We start from the raw sequence: 19961 nt of genomic DNA on the forward strand, positions 1-19961 counted from the left end.
CGCCGCCAAGCCCCGCCCCTTCCCCGGAGCCACGCCCTCTTCCTCGAGGCACGCCCCCGCGTGTGGGTCCCTCCACGTGTCCCCAGCGAGGCCCCCCCATCAAAGGCGTGGGGGGGAGCAGTGATTTTTAGGGGCTGAGGGGATCCCTCAGCGTGGCCCTGGATTCATTGGCTTCCGTAAAATAAACGAGGAAGCGTCATTGCCCGCCCTTGCCTTTGTATCACTGCTTCGGCTCTTGGGGAAATCACCCAATTGATAAAATTAAATTATAAGGGGTGAATTTTGTTATATGATTGCAGCATCCTGCCTAAGTGCTAAATAACGTTGATATCATAACAATTAAGTTATTAAATAAACGTTTCCCAACTGCTGCTCCTGGACCTCTGAGCCACTCGGCAATCAAAGGCTATTGTTTAATTGAATTATGTGATTACTCCGTTGCACTGCCACAGACCGGAATGATGCTTGCCAGCAGGAGAAGCACACACAAAACTCTCAGCAACATTATTCACTCGAAGAGTTTTTTAAATAAAAATACAGTGCATGACCAGGTAATATTTATATTAAAATACATGGGTAATGCTTAAACTACACGGGCAGCAGCGTCCACTTGCTGAAACTCCATCAGCATCCCTGAGCTGTGCTCAGCGCCGCGACCGATGGCTCTTCATAGGGCTCCGATAACGTGTTACAAACCTGTGTTTTCTCAGCACCTCCTGGAAAAAAAAATAGAGGTACTGGGTGGAGGTGCTTTATTAAAAAGGTGACTCAAGGAAACACCTCAAAAGATTATCTCTCCTCCAGCACAAAAACACTTTGGCCTCAGTTTACGCAGACTGTAACCTGTGTTTGCTGCTGAGATTACGGGAAAGCATCTTTAACACCTTGGGCACGGCTGTAAGTGCTGGTGTTGGGTACTGGCAATACAGCGAATGGAGCTGAATTTAAAGAAATAAAAAGTCGCGGCTCACTGGGGAAACATTGCCATGGTGTGTACCCCCCTGCAGATTCACAGCAATACTTACAAAATGCAAGGAGAGACTAAAACTGCCAATAATAAGGTGATTATTAGGGGTAGAAGTCAACCAAGAACCAGTTTCTCCCATATCTGGGTGATATTCTGGTTTCTAGGCACACAGCATCCTCGTTGGCAGGCGGTGATCCTGGAAAGAGCAGGGTGATTGCAGAACCCAGCAAAACCGCATGGTCAACAGCTGGGAAATCCTGCTAAAAAAAACTGAACAGCAAGAGATGTTTTATTTTTTTCCCTTAAGGAAGCAGGAAAACACCAGAGGGAATGATAAACCGGTCAGTTAATTAATGCTTTTATACCTGCCCGCTGAGACGATGCACATCGTGATTGCTCGTTAGGCAGCACCCATCGCCACGGCAGTGAGGACGGATTCACCGAGGCCAATCCAAAGGTCATTAAATCAATCAGTCTCTTTCCTAACGGGCTTTGGCTCACCCCCGGGACGCGTACAGTTGCCACCAGCTCTGCCACCAAGCTAGGATTTCATCTTAGACCCTGAAAGTGAATCATCCTGAATTAATGGAAACAATTAATTAGGCTTACGCTCGGAGAAATGGGAACCCCTCTTCCACAAGGGCTCATACGAGCATGGAGCCGAGCAGCCGTGGTCCAGTGCATGGGATACCCCGCAGCGGCTGGGGACATTCCTGGAGGGATTCCTCCAATTCCTGCCGTGGAAAGCTCCCCGCTGCCTGCCAATTGCAGATATAAATAATGAAGCACTGATTAGTCCTTTCCTATTTGGACAGGGAGGAAAACGGATAGGAAACGATGCTATTTCTGAATACAGAAACTATCCAGCAATTAAATAACGATGACCACCCCTAGAGATGCTAATAATAATGCACTGGGTTTATTTTGGCTCTCAGTTGCTTCACCCAAATGTGGGTTGGGGTGGGGGCTGAGGAATCTGGACTCTGGGATTTGATTTTTACATCCATTTTTACCTTTCCTTTGTTAGCATCCTTCACTCACAAACCTTGGCGACCGTTCCAGGACTGCTTTCTACATCTGCTTATGTTTTTTAATACTAATTTTCCTGGGTTTGACTATATACATTGGAGCTTTGGAAAGTTATTGTTCCCCTGGGTCTGCCTTCCTTCAAAATAAGCATTTTTCAGCCAAACCAAACTAAACCCAGCAGCCTCGCCAGCGCATACGTACCGTGCTGAGTTACAGCCAACACATGATGCTCCCCTGGGCTGACGTGCATCGCCACTGGGTTACAGCTTTTGTATTTGAATAAATCCCCCTCTAAAACAAAGAAGCAAAAATCTTTTGGATTAAGATCCATAAAACTCTCCAGTGCTTGAAAATGCCCTATCTCAGCAGAGCCCTCTCCAGCTCCAACTTTCCACCACCGTGGTGAAGCTGCATCTCCAAACCCCTGGTGATCTCAGCATCCCTCCCTCAGCCTGCTCTTCACCGATCTCAGAGATGGGAAAAGGTGATTTGTTCACCCTGGACTCTGCAGTCACAAGAGGTAGCTTCTTCTGAGGCTGCCATTTAGCAACCAGCAAGTTTCAGTGGTTAAACTGGGTTTTAAGAATCACTCACCTGGGGCTCTTACCCTTGCACTGCAGTTTGCTGCCTGAATGCAGCTATTTGTGCAAACCAGGCTACTGGAATAAGTGGCATTTTTAACAGTGCCTCTCCCAGAATGGTTGGATTTAAACCCAAAGCAGTGTGATGGTGCCTGAGCATCAGTGGAGCAGTTGCATTAGCAATTGCTGTAACAAGCCCTGCTGCATCGTGGCTGTATTTTGGGCCAGCAAAGCATTTCTGATGCCAGTCAACCCATTTTGCCTGCATGTCCCCATGCTTGCACCAGCATCAGAGCTGTTTCTTGAGAAATCAGAGGAGAAACCATCCCTGCTTGCCCATGCCTTGCAACAGGCACGTGGAAAGATGGGCAAGAACACGCTGGCGGCCCCGGTGACTCCTCCGGTGACTCAGAGCCCACCAAACCCACCCGGCCATTGCGTGAAGACAAGAAGGCTGCGACTCTTTGTACACCGTCAAGGTGTTGCTCGGTGGAGAAAGGGCTGGGTTAGTCACCGGGGTTGTCATTTCCAGCCGTATAAGGGAAGCCTTTGGATCACGTCAAGAATTGCATCCGTCATCACATCACGCTGCGGAAACAGAAAATATTTGGCAGGTTGGCTGCTATCGATAATGGGGGAGGAATGAGCTACATCAGCAGTTACAAAACCAGCCATTTTTCCTCCCTGCAGATTCCTTATTGCCTTTAAAGGAGTTTTCTCCTCCTAAAACTGTGGTTTGTCCTGCCATTTATGTTCTATCAGCTCAAGTAAAATAGGAGCTGCTGCTTAAATCCACACCTCCTCCCATTGCGGGTCTATTCCTTTGCTCCAGTTAGCTCTTTCAGAGGTAAAAAATCTCTTTTACCACATTTGGGGGTTTTATGTGCATCAGGACAGCAAAACAGAGTTCAACCACAAAGGGATGATGCTCATGTGTGGCCAAAGAGCTACATTTGTCCTCAGCCCAACAGCAGAGAATTGGAGATGCAAACGATGGACCCAGGCTTGTTGACTTCAGCACATCCCCATCCCCTCTCACTTGGGCTGGGGATGATCTTCTCCATAGAGATCATGCAAATATTTTGTAAACAAAAGCTTCTGCACCTGGTTCAACCCAAAAAGGTGGGTGAACTCAGGAAGCAGGGATGCAGCAAGAGATAAAGATGCTGAGAGTGACTGCAAAGCATCCACTAACTCGGGGCGGTTGAGACACGCTGTAGTATTTCCTTGGAGACTGTGGCAATGTTCATTGCTTCCTTAGTAACCAAATATTTGCATCTGTATTGAGCATCGCAGCAAATATGCATCGATAAGCCCGTGCAGGCCGCCACAGGTGTGTTCTGGGACACAGTGGTTGCTTTGGCAGCTCGTCGAGGATAATTGCAGGATGCTGCATCATTAATCTGTGCATGCCCAAGTGCACAGCTTCAATCCCGCTGGTGCTATGCTTTTCATTCTGCAGATTGCAGGTAGACCCTGGCCTGATTAATTTAAATGTGGAACAACTTTCAAAGAATTTTTGCCTTTTGGGAAAAGATAGGACACAATCTGATTTCTTTTTCACTGCTCCCCCTCACTTTGTAGCCCGCGTTGGGTTGAGCAGCAGTCAAAGCTCAGAGCTTTGATATATTTTTAGCTCCCCATCTCCATCTCTCTTCCAGAAGCCATTAACTGAGCATTTTCACTCCTTGGACTCTTAGGGTTTTTAGCCTGACACGTTTTGCACAATGCAAGATGAAGAAAATCTTCCTCATGGGACCTTGTGATGGGAGCCCTGGACCACTCCATCCCTCTGCCTCCCACCCCGAACCCGGAGGGATGCTTCTGGTGGTGGCAAGAAAATTCAGTGTCAGCGGAGTGAGTCAATGAGCCAAAGCTGTTAGAGCGGCTCCCCTCTTAGATTTCCCAATGTCCTGGGGTGTTTTTGAGGGAGAGGTCCTCGGGTGGAGCCCCTTGACAGCTAGACGCCCAGTTTGCAACCATTCCCAGCCCATAATGCAGCCCGGTGGCCTATGGCTGGTAAATACCTCACCACTGCGCCAGCTGATGGAGTCACCGCGCTCGTTATATCAAAACTGCTTACAGTTGGCAAAATAGGGACCAAGGGAAGAGAAATATTAATGAGCTGGCATTTGGGAGATGTGCCTTTAATGTCTGATGTCATAATTCGGGAATTAGTTTGTTGCCATCAAATATTAGGAATAATTAAAGGACAGCACTGGGTTTAGAATGCACTCGTATTTGTTCATTAAATGAGATTAAAAAAAAACCCACCTGGGAGAAGCTGCAGGGTTTAAACACCCAAAAAGCAGCTCGCGGGGTGTCCTGACATGCAGACGCTCAGCTGCCCAGACGATGTGGCAAGCACCAACGCCAACACAACAGATAACCAGAGGTGCCAACGCAACCCATCATCACAAACACCCATTAGGGGCTGAAAATGAGATTTTTACCAGCCAGGCACACGTGCTATCCTGGGGCGCTGGTTTTGGCTTTCATTGCTACCCAAGGTTTTAATTTGAGTTCAAGCCCCAGAGGATTTCGACCTTTGTGGGAGCATTCCCAGCCCCTTCCCATCCCAATTTGCCCATTTTGGGGTGAGGATAGCACACACTTACCCTGAGGCACATGCTGAGGGTTACTGAGGTTCTGTTGCCACAACGCTTGGGAAAGAAAAAGCACTAAACAGGATTACTATTAATAACAGTGATTACTGGGGTTATCATCGTTATGGTAAAGATCTCTAGATCTAAATGAGTCGAGATGCATCCCTGGCTACCCTGCCCTCCACCTCCTTCCCCAAATTAAAGCATCTCCTTTGTTCCTCTCCCACCTACTTCACCCCTCACCACTTCCCCACTGCAGGGAAAGATGCAGAAGATGCTGGACCAAATACCACTGGTGAGACCAACCAAGACTAAATATGATGTTCATGACAGTTCTGTATATTTTGTTTCAAGGCTTAGCCTCTTTTCACATACCAAAGCTGAACTTCAACCACAAAGACTTTAATTTTTGCAATTTCTGCTTAATACACGCCTTTGTCTATCTCATCTCGTCAGCAGATGAAGGCTCCAGGGCTTCGTGTCATCCCACTTCTCCATTGCCATGAGACCAGTGCAAAAAAAATCAGTGTTTTCTCTCTGCGGAGCAGGTCGGGGTTAACTGCAGTGGCCCCAAACGCAGACCTGGGCTCTCTACATCAAAACCATTTCTCCTGTGGCTCCAGGGCCCCACCGGACACTTTTAGGTTGCTGAGGACTCACTGGGGGCTTGCACCAGGCTTGGCTTGGGTTTGGTTATGATTCACCTAAAAGCGGTTTCTATTTTACAAGGGAAGGAAGCAGGCTGAGTCAGGCAGAGGAGTGTCAGGGCGGTGGCACATTTCCAGAAGGAAGCCCCAATTTTTCTGAAGTGGGAAATCCATCACAAGGAGCCTGATGCTTCCAGGGTGGGGTAGGAAAGGGCAGGAGAGCTCTGCAGCACCCAGCTGTGCGAATTAAGCAACGGGGAATGTGTCTGATCCCTCCTGGGTTGGTGGCAGTGGAGAGAGATCTTAAATCCTGCTTCAAAACTGGGACCTGTAGCGACAGAGCCTGGATGCAGGGAACAGCACTGAGCATGGGATTATCCTGCTCTCATCAAAGCTTAATGAGCCCTATAAAAATAAATAAAATCTTTTAAGAGGCAGCAGCCAGACCTCTTTACACACCTCAGTAGCCTGAAAGTTGCGTTCCCCATTCTGGTCTCTGGGGATACTGGTGTTTTTGGGGTGATGCCTGTGGCCTGCCTCATGTCTCAGCATTAAAACACAGTGCAAAAGCTTCCTCTTAACATGTCATTTGCATTATGTCCATTTTAGTTCTCACTATAAAGCTTCTCTTCCTACTGGCATGTTCTTCAGGACGGGGAGAGGGATCTCAGCTGATCTCTGAGGCTTTGGTAAAAGGAAGGTGGGATGGAGCCAGCGGTTCCTGCCCCAGCTGAGCAGGCAATGGTGTGAACCAGCACCATCGACCCTGCCAAAAAAATCCAAAAATTAGGGTTTAACTATTATTCCTCCCCTCCTTTTTTCCCCCTCAGACATTGCAAGCTGCACAGCTTGTTCTCCCCCACGCTCTCAATTCTGTACACGTGAGTTGTGAATCATCCCCGCTTGGGGTGATAACGTGGCCGGGCTGCACCCCAGCAACGTGCAACAGCCAAGTCAAGGCCAGTCTTGATTTCTTATCTGGAGCTGGCCAGGGAGCAGAAATGGGACACAAGGGGCGGCTTCTATATGAGACCGCATGGACCATGGGAGGTCTCCTGAGATGCACTGGGAAAGCAGGGTGGCCACTCTCCAGAGCAGCTAAAACTTGCCTGATTTTACTTCTTAATTTAAAGGCAATTTGGGAACCTGGTCTTGGTGCTTCTTGTACTCATTTATAAATGTCACTTACCTGCTTGGAGGATGTCTGCTCTAGGCCTCGAGCTTGATGGGGCATAAATCAGTAAGGAATAAGCCCCAAACTGAAAACAGGGCTGGGCCGAAAGGCAAGGCTGAGGCAGGGAGGAAATTTTGCTTAAGAATTGCTTTATTGTCACAGGCAGATGGCAAAGCCACCGTGACGGTGCCTGCTGTTTGCATAGCGGGTGCTGCAAGTGCTGTGCTCACGGTGCGGCGAAAGCGGCTATTCCTGTGATGGAGACAGCAAGGGCCGGGCTGGCAGAGCTTGGTGCGATCTTTGTGGAGGAAAAGGTGCTCAATGGCCAAAATAATAACATGGGACTCAACATAAACATACAATGCAAACTTTTCTGCCAGTGTAAGTGCAAGCCCGGCTGTAGGAGATGTTTTCATGTGGTTCAGCGGTCAGCGGTGCTTGGCTGGTATCTCACTTCTTTGCTGTAGGCTCCTTGAGCAACGTCACAGCATCATTGCAGCAGAAAGTGGTAATGGTTTTGTATGAAAGGGATTTTTGCTGTTTAAAACTAAGGTAGCCTTCGGTACTGTGGCTGCTCACACATAGTAAGGCTCTCCAAAAACTTTGGGCAAAGGGAAAAGAGGTTTCTTGCTTCAAATTTCTGCACAGGAGACTGCAGCCCTGGGATGTACCCATGTAATTGTAGAGACTCTACCACGGTCTTGCTGAACACACGTGATCCACGTGTCCTTCCCCTGCCTGAAAAACAAGGTGTGTGGACACGTGTCTGGGAAGATGAATCACTTTTTCTGCATCGGAAAAAGTCCAGGGAATCTTTTATGGCATCGAAATGTTGCAGCTCACCGTGTGTTTATGCTCAGCAGCACTAATCCTACCGCTTGTTTGAAAATACTTCCAGACAATTGCAGTAAGAGACAAAACACAGGAGAGAAACTTGGATGGCGAGCTGGTCGGAAGCAGGGCAGAGAGGGGCAGGAGGAAGGCTTCCCATCCCGGCGGGACAGCTGTTGGAAAGAGCACCCAGCTGTGCAAAGCTTCCAGAAGGGCATTTGCCTGGCTGGAAAAAGGGAATTATGAAGGGAGGAGGGAGCAGGACAAAAGAAATTATCATGAAATACAAGGGAGGTCAAGGGTTTCCAATCTTTGCAGCAGCAGCAACAAATGAGTTCAGGCTCAGAGGAGCATTTTTACCTGCAGCAGGTGCGAGAGCCCGGCACGTCCCTGCCAAAGCCGGTGCCCAGGGCAGGGCTGGGTGCTTTGCTCTCCCTGGGAGGTGTCATTCCCGAATTAATTAATAAACAATTACCAGTGTCTGACCCAGTGCGAAGAGCTGTCACAAGGACATCAGCTCATCTCGGGGAAGCTCTTGCTCATGAAGCCGGGTTCAAAGCAATCACGGAGGTCATGCTGGCTCTTGTGTATCACAAAGGATTGGTTTTTTCCCCTAAAATGTCTTTTGCAAATAAACTACTTTTTTTTTGAGAAGAGGTTGGCTCCCTTACTGTTCAGCTATTGGTTTGGTTCATCAGTTTGAGTCATTTTACCTGTTCTGAGAATCTTCCCTCAGTCTTGCTCCCATCTTCTAATTCAAGTAACAGGCTCCCCCTCAGAAGTCTTTGCTGACTTCTCCAGCCCCAGCCTGCAGGGGATTTTGCAGCCAGGAGTGCATTGCCTTTGTGCAACACAGTGAATGTTTGAGCCTCTGTGTGTGGCCTGCGTCAGCTGAAACTTTCCAAAACACTTTTCTTTTGTTCCTGTCCCTCTCTAGGTCTACTGGGGTTGTTGTTGTTGTTTTTCAGTCCCTCCCAAGCTATTCTGCTCCACGGAAGCACTACCATGCTGTTCCCACCTTCTTTTCAAATCTGGCTTCCCCAGAAATCACAGCCCTCTTGTGCTCCAGGCAGGGAGGCACTCAATACACCGCCTTTATTTTCCAAAATAATCTCTGTGCCTTTGCAAAACCCTCTAGAATAGCTCAGAGTAGCTCATTGACTCTGTGCTTATACTGGTAAGCACACAATTTATTCCCTCCTTTTTAAGATCCTACTTCCTCACAGCTGCAATTACATCAGTGAACAAACGGTGATCGCGTTCTGCTCCTGGGAAGTTTAAGGATCTCCTGAACCAACTGTATAGGTAGAAAAACAATTATTTTGCTGGTAACTTTACCAGTTCCTGCAAGAGCAGAGACTGTTTTCGCAAAAGGGCTGTGCCAGCATAAACGGAGCTATGCCAGGATTTGCATCAGCGAAAACTGGAGCTATGCTGAAGTTACCTTGTTAGGTAAGCTGAAGAAAGGTACTGCGCAAGGTATTGGTAACATCCGTCTTTGTGCCAGTGAGGCAACCGCTGTGAAGCAAAAGCAAAGGCAGTGCCTGGCACACTGAGGCTGTGGCTGAAGGGGAAAAGATGTCTTTTTTCTGTGAAAAGTCAAGTAGGCAGCAAGGCAGCCTGGCATTCCTCCCCAGCTTTCCAAACCACATTAATTGTTTTTGTCCAGAGCTTAACCAGTCAATTTTACACAAATGACAAAGTCAAAACACGTTGAAGTTCCAGTCTTGCACTTGAACTCTCCGTATCGCGAGAAGCTTTAGAGCCACAGGCATAAAAACTTGGTTTCTCGTTACCTGTTCACTGAGACTTCTCGGAATCATACTGACTTGAAAGGCCCTTTATTCAAAAAAGGGGTTTTAGTCTTGTCGAAGCTCCTATATGTCGGTATTGGTAAGCAATGCTTGTGCATCCACCCACAGGTATACTACAGTTGCTTATTTGGAGAGAAAACTGTTAGGTTTGACTTTACAGTGCTTTTAAAACAAGGCATGTTTTTCTTTTTCATGTGGTTAAAAGGTAGGTGAAGCGCAACATTGCTGCACTAAAGAACAAACTTTACACATTAGCCCCCCTCCTGTACCTTCGTAAGGCCAGACAGATTTACCCAACGGCGCAGCAGCCCACTGACATGTCCTCAAGCCTCTTGCAAGACGCTAACTCAAACTTCTCGAGGTGACTTGCTATTCAGTACTCCTCCCCTGAACCAAATCCGACTGCCAGCGGTGACAAAAGCACCCACAGAGGTGAGAAGAAAAACACCGCGCCTTCACTCATTTGCTAATTGCCAAATCAAAATGTGTGCTCAACACTAACAAAAGGCATCAAATAGGTTGATGAATTATTCAGCCTCTAAAATAATTACTATTTATGGGATGGGACTGCGTTAGGATTGCGGAAATTCAAGTTCAAACAGAGACGAGGAAGACAGGGAAAGCTTTATTAGATTCCAGCTTAACCAGGTGTCAGCTGGGTTACAGGACAGCAGAACTGGTGGTGAAGGTAAGTTACCAGCATGCACAACTGGGTGAGAAAAGGCAAGGCTGTATTCAAAGCAGGTATTAGGCTTCAGGTCAGGGCATGCACACCAGAATGACAAGTTATCGAAAGGGCAAGTGGCTGGCTCAAGAAGTGCGCAGTGTCTATTTTCCATGCATTTTGCTGAAGCTGAAAAATGTTACCAGAGAGAGAATAAATTCAATGTGAGTAGCATCCCTCTGAGAGGTGATGTCGCCATTAGTACTACGCGACCCGAGGTGACAACGCGACATGCGCGCTTGCTTTGGATACAGCCTTGGGGAGAGTAAAGGCGGGGAAGACACTGTGATATGCAACATGCCTCGGAGAGGGGTAACACGAAGCGCCATGGGAGGTGACTGCAGCTAGGACAGCTGCCCTCACCCATGGGAAGAAGGGGTGGAAGGAAGCGCTGTCCTCGCAGTCCCCGAGTCTCTAAGGCTCATGTCCCACAAGGGGAAACCTGCTCTGCATGTACAATCAGTAAAGAGAGTGTCAGTCTGTTTCCTTGCTCGCTGCGAGCCTTTTGTTTCCTTGTGTCTCCTTGTCCAGACTACGGGCCGGAAAGAGCAGCAGCTCTGAGCCCTAAGAGAAGGAGCTCTGAAAGAAAAGATGAGAAAGAACTTGGCATTTAGGCTCCTGCATGGTTCAAGCACTAGTCAAACCCATCTTACCCATTTGTTCGATTTATTTAACTTCAAAGAGGTGCACACTAAAGCATTAAGATTTACTGGTTTGGTTTCCTCTCTGTACAAGTTCTTTCAACCAGCTCAAATACACAAGGCTTTACAGATAGAAGCACTGAAATACAAGATAAAACCAATCTAAATTCCAAATCACTCCAAGAAGAAAAATTGTAGAAAATAAAAAAAAAACAAAACAAAAAACCAAAAAACTGCAGCACTCCTCAGGGAAAGGACAGACTGCACAAGGAGGAACACAACGGGGTGGAAGGCAAGCTAGTGTAGTCTCTGCCCAACGCTTCTCTGTGCTGGTGGCTCAGGGGATGGAGTTCAAAAGATCCTTGAGGAAGCTGTCAGGATCATTGATTTCTGATAAGAGTCCTTTAAACAAAAGAAGACAATAGAGAATAATTAGACCCAGAAAGCGGTTTCTCCTGCCCACATTAGGGATTTGTGCTACGGCATGTGGAAGTTAATAATGACAGCTGCAATGTTATTTTCAGTACGGACAAGACAAAGATAAACCCTTGTTGGATGCACGTGCAAAAGAGACCAAAATGTGCACATTAAATCCATATGGCACTTGCTCTTGTGCAGCAGAGCTACCATAGGGCCCCTGCTAGCTGGCTGCCTGGCAGCTCTGTATGTTGGACAGTGAGAGCCTGGCCTGGGGCACAATGAACTTGTGACAGAAGCAAGAGCAGCCACTCTGCAGGTTAATTTTTAGACCAGCCACTCTGCAGGTTAATTTTTCACCATCTCCATATCAAAATCCCTATGGCAGGAACTCTGGCGGCACTGAACTGCTGCCTCTACTGTCACATCTGTTTATCAACCTTCAAACCACATACACCCAAAACCACTCTTAAGCTGCAATATAAGGATGTATGTTTAACAGAGCAGGGGAGGATCTGTAGGATCAGGTGAGAAATTTTCCTGTCTGGGGATGCTCAAGCGTGTCTCCCAACTGTTTTTGAAATAGCTTAAGCAATAGCTGGAGTGCCGAGGTCTCCTCCTCTCTCTGCCTCATACAAACAAGCTGCAGCAGCAGAGTCAGGAATGCTGCTGTCTCAAGCAAGCGGCAGTCACGAGTTGCACAAGAGAGCCTATAAAAGGGAAAGTGCACACTTACCAGCCACATCCAAAAACTCGGAAAACGTTTCAACTGGCATGAACTCCTCTTGGAAGGTTTTCAGGGCCTTGTCTGCAGCTTCGTGTATTGGCATGTCATTGTGTCGTATGAATTCAGCAAGAGAGTAGGACCAGCCTCCCTCTGTGTTACTGGTAGGCACCTTCTACAAGAGGGGAAAGTGGGAACAAATCAGTCCAAAAAAATGACTATTTAGAGGAATAACTGCAAATCCTGATCCCTTCTCTCATTGCTTTTGGACTTGCATCTCCTGCCACTTGTAAACAAGCCACATAGAAAACTTACCCCGTATGTGACTTTTTAATCCTTTTCTACAGAACACAAAAAAGGTCACAGGCATTTTCTCACCCTAATTATTTAATCCTCTTTGGAAGTTGCAAGTTTCTTTCTGGTGGATGCCCGCACCTCCTTACCCAACTGTTTCCCTGGTGCAGCTCTGAATGGCCTTGCTTTAGAGAAAAAAATAAGCAAGTACACAATACAGGATGGGTGCTGCAAACTGGAAAAGTCTCTCAGTCCTCCAGATAACAAATGGGGTACAATAAGCACAGGCAGCCTCTTGCAGCCCTTCTGTTCATACAAAATGAAGTTTTATGTTTACAAAGATCTTGGAAAAAGGAGCTTCAAACTCTGCCTTCCATTTATATTATTTCTATTTCAAATATGTGTAGTTGCTCAGGTTAGAAAGCTGATGTAGATGAACTTAAATGTTTTTTCTTACCTTGAACATGTTGTAAATGAGATCTACTAGGGCCCAGAAGAGAAGGCCAGAGCGGTATGTTGCGTATTCCTTCACTGTCTTATCTGCCAGTCTAGAAAGATAATGAAATCAATCTTTGAGTTAATCACTTTACTATACTTTGGTAACCGAGTTGATGAATAGCACAAAAGCTGAAACGGCCAAAAAGCCTATCAGTAATACGCGTGGGGAATGGCTCTGAGTAAGCTTTGCTGTGTGCTCTGGGACACAAAACAAACACCGGGCATCCGTGCCTTCTGTGCATCAATTCCTATGGGTAGGAAGTCACTTTACCAGCTGAGCCCAAGGTAGCCAAAGCAGGTTAGCCAATAAAATCTCATTTCACAGGAAGAAAACAGGCTCAGAGGGAAGCAGACTGCTAAGGCTATGTAGGAAGACTACAGTATAGTTGGAAAAAACAATGCACAGCCCCAGTTTGTATGCCCACTGCTTGGAGTACAGCAGATTTCACAAGAATGAACTAAATCTAGATTTCACCCCCAGTCTGTGCCAATGACAGAGAACGTGGTTTTGCTTCTCACTCACAAAAGCATTTCTGAAAGAGTCAGAGAAATAACTTGTCCTTGAGGAAAATGAGGAATTTCCATTTAATATCTTCTTGATAGTTCTATCGCCATGAAAGGACTTATTTTGGATGTTCAGCATCTGGCTGAAGAAATGCTATAAAACGTGCAGAGCCATCCTGGGATAACAGCTCCCAAACCTTACAGGATTAATCACAGACAGGTTCTGGCAAGGTGGAACCTCCTGCCAGCAACTCTAATGGGTTTGGAATTCTCTTGCACATGTTTCTCAGGTACATCTGCCTCCATCACATGCCGCTTCCTGCTCACCACTTTAAAGCTTTGGAAAAAAGTCCTTTTTTATACATCTAGAACTAATGCAGCTGTCACTGACACATGTCAGCAAGACAACAGGATATCGTCTGACCATGGCCCCAGCTGCAATCTGCCCCAAGTTGGGGGCTTTTTTGGGAGGAAACAAACATTTTGCTGCTCTTATTCTAAAAGGCCACATTTGTGTGTCTGCCCTTAAAACAGACAGCTTGGTAGGTGGCAGCCTGCTTGGGCAGCTAGGCTTAATTATTTAAAGGAAAACCAATTAGTAAAGGTGACTAAATTTCCACGGGAAGAACAGCAACTTAGAGCGAGGCTAATTCTAGAGTCCCAAATACTGCAAGACAGAGTTTCTTTTTATGTGAATGGTTTTGATCTAATTGGAGTCTGCTCCTTTAATTGAAAACTAAAAGGCCCTTGTGGGTTAAGTCTGGTAGCTACCTTCTGGAACAGCTACTTCATATAATAGCTGCAGCGTTTTCATTAATGTAAGCTGGTTCAGGCTCATCAGCTATGCATGGATTGCCAGAAGAAAGTTAGGCATTAACACTTTGGGAGTCTTGCTTCCCTCATGAATATTTTAGAAAGGTCACAGTCAGGAGCAAAGGGAAAAAAAAATTTACAGGGTATTTTCCTCCCAAACACCAGACAAAAGCTATACTGAGAAGTGTCTAAAGGATTTTTCTAGCCAGAATTCTTAGTTCAGCAATAACGAGCAGGTCACTTGATTCAGTTCTTTGGAATTTGTAAATTGTAATTACAAAAAAAAAGAACAAATGCAGAACTCCTATCCATCCTGATAATTTCATCTTTGGGTTTCAATACAGTGTTTCTAAAACATGGAAGGTGCTGAGCATCTCTTGCTTTGATCTTGCAGAAGAACTGTGATAGGTGTAGCTCCTGGCAGAGATAGAAGACATTTTTGGCTAGATTCTCCTCCAATCTGTCTTACACTGAGTGATCCAGCTGAGCAGCTGGATAAAACACCTAACCACAGGACAGGGCACAGGCAGTATTTTTGCCTTCACTTAAGTGTGAGGGAATGTAGAGTATTGCCTGCATCTTCATGAAAAAGATTTACAGGCCCTTTTCAGGATCATGAATTGATCCTCTGCTGCTTTTAGATGTCTTGTTGGTTTCTATAGCAACTTCTTGCCACCTCCCCCCATTAAAGGTAGCAGCGAGTCCTTGCATCTCCGTAACCTTCAGTCTACCCCATCCCAATGTCCTCTGAATGGTGGTGCTCCCAGACAACACCCTCAGACTGCATCTAACGTGGAATGCTAATTTTCATCTTTTGTATGCAGACGTATTACTCTGATGTTACAGACGCTGGCTTCCTCTTTGCCTTAGCCTACAAATTCAAGGTACTGGCACTTATCTGTAGAGCATTTCACCATTCATTGCCCTCTTCCTGATTTTCCACAAGAATAAATAAGCCCAGACCTTGGAAATAAGAATTGCCATATTTCTATTTCTAAGAGGTATTATCAGTGGAAGGCTTTGTGCTCTCTTAGTCTGCAGGGATTAAAGAAAGCCCTTGAATAAACCTTGACATAATTCCTGAGAACTATTTCTGAGTGTTTTCCCCTGAAATTCCAGAGATTGGATGGTTTAGCTGAAGTTTCTTGCTACATCTCTTTCCATGTGCTTTTATTACATACATGCTTAAGGATAAATTGGGAAAGAAACAGAATCATTTACTGAGGGTTTTAAAAAACATCAAACGCCCACAGCAAACCCGCACAGGGGCTTTGCTTTACCAGCCTCTTTCATGGGCTACAGGAAAAGCTGCACACCCGTGATTCCAAGAGAACAGACCTCCATAGTAATATCTCCTATAACTGCTAAACCCCCTTCCCCAGAAATCAGGCAGGGTGGGGGGAAATAGGAGAGACGAACACAGAGCAGGCTGAGCTGGAACAGCAGAAACTCGCACAGAAATCAATACAGGAGCCCCTTTAAGGGTTCTTGCACTTTCGATGCCTCTAATAGCATTGATGCATGCTGTGTTGTGTGGTACTACAATGTAATGACTTTATCAAACACATAATTAATGTCATCAGAATAAGAATGCCCTTTAAGGCGACTTAGAATAATAATGAATTTGTTCTTAATTATGACAGCTATTTAAAATCGTCTTTTCAGAAACTAGAATTCCCCTTCCTTCTCTGGAAATATGTGCTTTTGTCAGGCAGGCACAACCACTTATTCTTGTACTTCAAGCGCTTGACAGCTGCTATTGATTTCTTTTCTTTTTTAAAAGCAATGGCATTTGATTTCTATTTCTATTTTTCTATTTAAGGAAGCTGGTACACTGATCAAAAGAGCACAGAAACAGCTCGTTCAGTAAGGCAAGCAGAGAGCATGCTAGCGGCTCTGAAACAGGACACAACAGGAGTTACAACAGTGTTTCACTTGAGGTGGAGGGGAAATAAGGATCTTACTATTTACCTACTTTTAGCTTTACTCCTAGGAAAAGCGTAATTTTTGCTGATCAACTGATTCATCGACTCCGAAAAACACCCAGAAATGAACACTTCTGCTCATACTTCTGCAACACTGAGCACAAAGCTACTCAGAAGGGTTAATAGCTGCTCTACTAAAATATGCACGCTCTCCATAAGCTTTGTGTGGCTCTGCCTACTGTGACAGTAACATGAGCAAGGTGGCAGCTGCGGAGCAGCCGTGGGGTGGTGGCTGACCTGCTGGCTCCCCCTGGTGACACCACTCGTGCGTGGGAGGTGACAAGGAGCCTCTTGAGGATCTCCACTCGCATGGCTTTCCACTTCTCAGGGGGCGAGATGTGCAGCGCCAGCACAGTGTAATAATGGGGTCCGTCCACCTCGTAGGCACTCTCCACCCACTTCTCTTTGGGGTGCTCCATGAAGCTCTGCAGATTTTTCTCCTCCCTTGAAGTTGCTCGAGTTCTGCAACACAAGAAAAGCTTCAGCAGCTGTTCCAGCTCTTACACAGTCATTTGCTACATCTCAGGAGCTTTGAGGCACTGGATCCCTGCACTCCTACACAGGAAAAAGTAGTGCTAGCTATCGGTTTTTTCCCAAATTCATCCACCGGTTGAGTATTTGCTCCCAGTGAAGCATACAAGCCTAGCAAACTCAGTTGTCCTTGGAGTTGTGTATAGTACTATAGAGATAAGTGAGGCAGTTGGCATTGACCCAAGAGAAGGCAACACTACTATAGAGCTATTTTTCCTTCTTTTTAGAGAAAAAACAGAGTCAGTCCAGCCAGCCCATGTGTTCAGATTGTTCTATCTCCCATCTGACACTGAGCATGTGACTGCAGCTCCCATAGCCAGACCTTAGAATCAATTTATGTTATGCATCTACCGCAAAAGCAATCACTGAGAAGATTCAGGCCAATTTCAGAACCAAAAAGGTAGTGTATTTACTGTAAGCTTTTTCCTTTCCCCTAGCTCCAGTCTCTTCAGGAGTCCTGACATCCCAGAGCGGACCGTGCAATCTCTGTGTTACAGCAGACCTTGCCAAGACATACCACACTTTACCACCTCTCTTCCTCATCAGGAAGGGGCTGCCAGCCAGGTAAGTCCCTCAATTTTTAAGTTAGATATACTTTCCTTGTCAGGAAGGTATAAAGCAGCATCCTAGCAGATAAAGCTGTGTCTTAGCGTCAGTGTTGTGTGACCTTCTCATTTACTACATGATGCAGCTGGTAGCCAACTAGTAGCTCTTCATTTTCTCCATTTAATATCAAACATGTCTTTAGAAAAAAATGATGTCTGGAAACCACACAATGCATTTTCATACAACAGCCGCACAGCAGGTTCTGGGCTCTCTGGTGCCAGTAAGCAGACTAACAAGATGAAAAGAATAGTTTCATTTATTTATCTCCCAAGGGACTCAGAAAACAATAGCACAGGGATCTGGAGATAGATATTAAAAACAAAAGACAAATTGTATTAGAGCCAAAACGTTGATTAGTTCCATGCAGGAAAGTGAGAGAGATTTCATTGCACTCCATTTGGAGTGACCTTGGCTGGAGAGGCATGTATTTTAACATTTATGCACTCATCTAACTAATATTACTTTCTGGTATCTAACTACACAAATAACAGATGTACGAGCATTACATTTTCACATGGGGTGCTGTATTATCAGAACCAGCTCATGCACTCAAAAGCTTTTAGGTGTCTATAGATTTGTACACATACACGTACTGTCAAGCCAAAGCACATCCAATACTTACGCTTTGTATAACGTAAGATATTACTGAAATACTTCAGAAGAAGTGTTTTTATGCTGCTGATTACTGGTTAAAAAATATAATTTAAAAAATATCTTTAAAATGTCAGGAAAATCCGATGAACCTGAGTGCAACAGAATTCCTGTATGTCAAAACTGGAACCAAAATAGATTCTGTTATTTTCATGTCTGATAAAACTTAACCAGGGTTAAGTTTTCAACTAACAACAGTTACTTCATCATAGTGTCTCCCTTCTGTCTGCTCCAGAGAAAATTAAGCTGGCAGTGTTTCTTTAATAACCCTGTTGCTCACACCAGAGGTAATAATTACATCTAGAATGGAAAGAGAAGCTAATTCCCAATTGCTTTTTCTCAGTAGATTCCCTGTTATCCTGCATGTTCAGGCAGCAACGCTTTACTCGGAACTACGTAAACCTGTACCAGTCTGCTTAAAATGTGCAATTTGCTTCCTCCTAAAACTTTTGTGTGATTTCCCACCTTTCTTGCCACGTACAGGTAACAAAGCCCTTATAGACCTTTCTGAGACTAAGAACAAAAGGCAGAGGTTGTTGCTAGAGAAATGTACTGACGTGTTGAGGACGTAGAGCACCGTGTGGATTATGTATGGAATGAGGTGTATGTTGCTCTCTCTTCCTCCTCCTCCAGTATCCACGCTGAACGATTGTTCCATCGCGAAACGGAGAAATAGCAGTTTAATGTCATGGACATTGAGCTGGTAGGTGGGTTCCCGCTGCCCTGTGCATTCCTGGAGGTATGTGTTGTGTCTGAAAAACAGGAGCATTACTTTATTAAAAACTCTTCAAAAACTTTCCATAAAGTTTCTTCTTCCACACCATAGCTCAGAATCTGAGCAAATAGCTCATAGACAAGCTTTAAAGAATGAACAGAATACTAAAATGCAAGCACTGCCACCTTCGACTAACCTCCCCAAAGGGAGGTCCTCAGCCTATTCTGGCAAGTCCAATGCCATCTGCATATATATATATACACTCATCAATACAATTTTCAAATGTCCAGGGCTCGGGATACAGCTCTCTGGCTAAAACACATTAAAGATGTTACCACTCCTGATTTCTAACTCTTTTTACTCACCGTGCTAAGCAAGTAGCAAAAGCAGACTCTGGCACATGAGGTCCCCAGACTGGCAGGAGCCCATTACACTTGGTGTTGGCATTTTGTAGGGCTGCACTCTCCCATTCTTCACGGCCACGAGCAAGTCTGTATTGAGAAAGGAAGCCACATCCAGGCAAGTTAGAAGAATGCAAGTTTTGACTAAGAAACAACAAAAAAAAAAATCGTCAATTCCACAGCTTCTTTAAATAGTGGACTTCTCTTTTCAGTGTCCAGGCCTCACCTCTATTTGGCACATTAAAGCAGACAACACTAGAGAAGCCCATGGCTGTCTGCAGGCTGCAGAGTGGTTAACTCATAAGCAAACCCATCTTGAGTCACAAGGCCAAGTACCGTGCACACAAACCACCTCGGAAGATAACATCAGCCACCGCTACCCAGCTTGTGATCAGAATGTACCTTACAGCTGCAAGGTGACAATCGTAGTGGACAATGTTGAAGTGAGAGACTGTGCTGTATCCCTGTTGTTTTCGGGGCTTGTTCTCAAACTCCTCCAGCGCAACGCGTTTGGTGAAAGTATAAATACCTAGGACTTTCGTAGGCTGCAACGACACAACAGCTATGTTAGAGATCATCACTCAGGTGGTGAGAGGGCTTTGCAAATGTCTTTCTCTTTACCTGAAACTTGTATCCTTCACGGCAGATGCAGCAAGTCAGACCTGGTTCTTCTATAAGCTCCTCCATCTGCTTAAGCAGTGCAGTCTTGGTCACTACCTGACCCTTCTCATTCGTCTAGAAGAGAGAACAACTCAAGCAGGTTAAAAAGACAATGATGAACACCACCATCCCCACCACTATAACAGGA

At 45.6% G+C, this 19961-nt stretch overlaps 1 protein-coding gene across 1 annotated transcript in view; it reads right to left on the reverse strand.

The window, feature by feature from the left end:
• Positions 1–11022: 11022 nt before the first annotated feature.
• Positions 11023–19961, reverse strand: part of UBR4 (ubiquitin protein ligase E3 component n-recognin 4) — a gene marked incomplete at its 5' end in the record, with an annotated part of 71619 nt that continues 62680 nt past the window's right edge. The window contains 8 exon segments of the mRNA XM_010187724.1: positions 11023–11416; positions 12168–12330; positions 12907–12997; positions 16487–16711; positions 18595–18789; positions 19118–19243; positions 19556–19698; positions 19775–19888. Coding sequence (XP_010186026.1) covers positions 11352–11416; positions 12168–12330; positions 12907–12997; positions 16487–16711; positions 18595–18789; positions 19118–19243; positions 19556–19698; positions 19775–19888 — 1122 coding nt within the window.

Source organism: Mesitornis unicolor, unplaced genomic scaffold (assembly GCF_000695765.1).
Source record: "Mesitornis unicolor isolate BGI_N332 unplaced genomic scaffold, ASM69576v1 scaffold6137, whole genome shotgun sequence".
Taxonomy (NCBI): Eukaryota; Metazoa; Chordata; class Aves; order Mesitornithiformes; family Mesitornithidae; genus Mesitornis; species Mesitornis unicolor.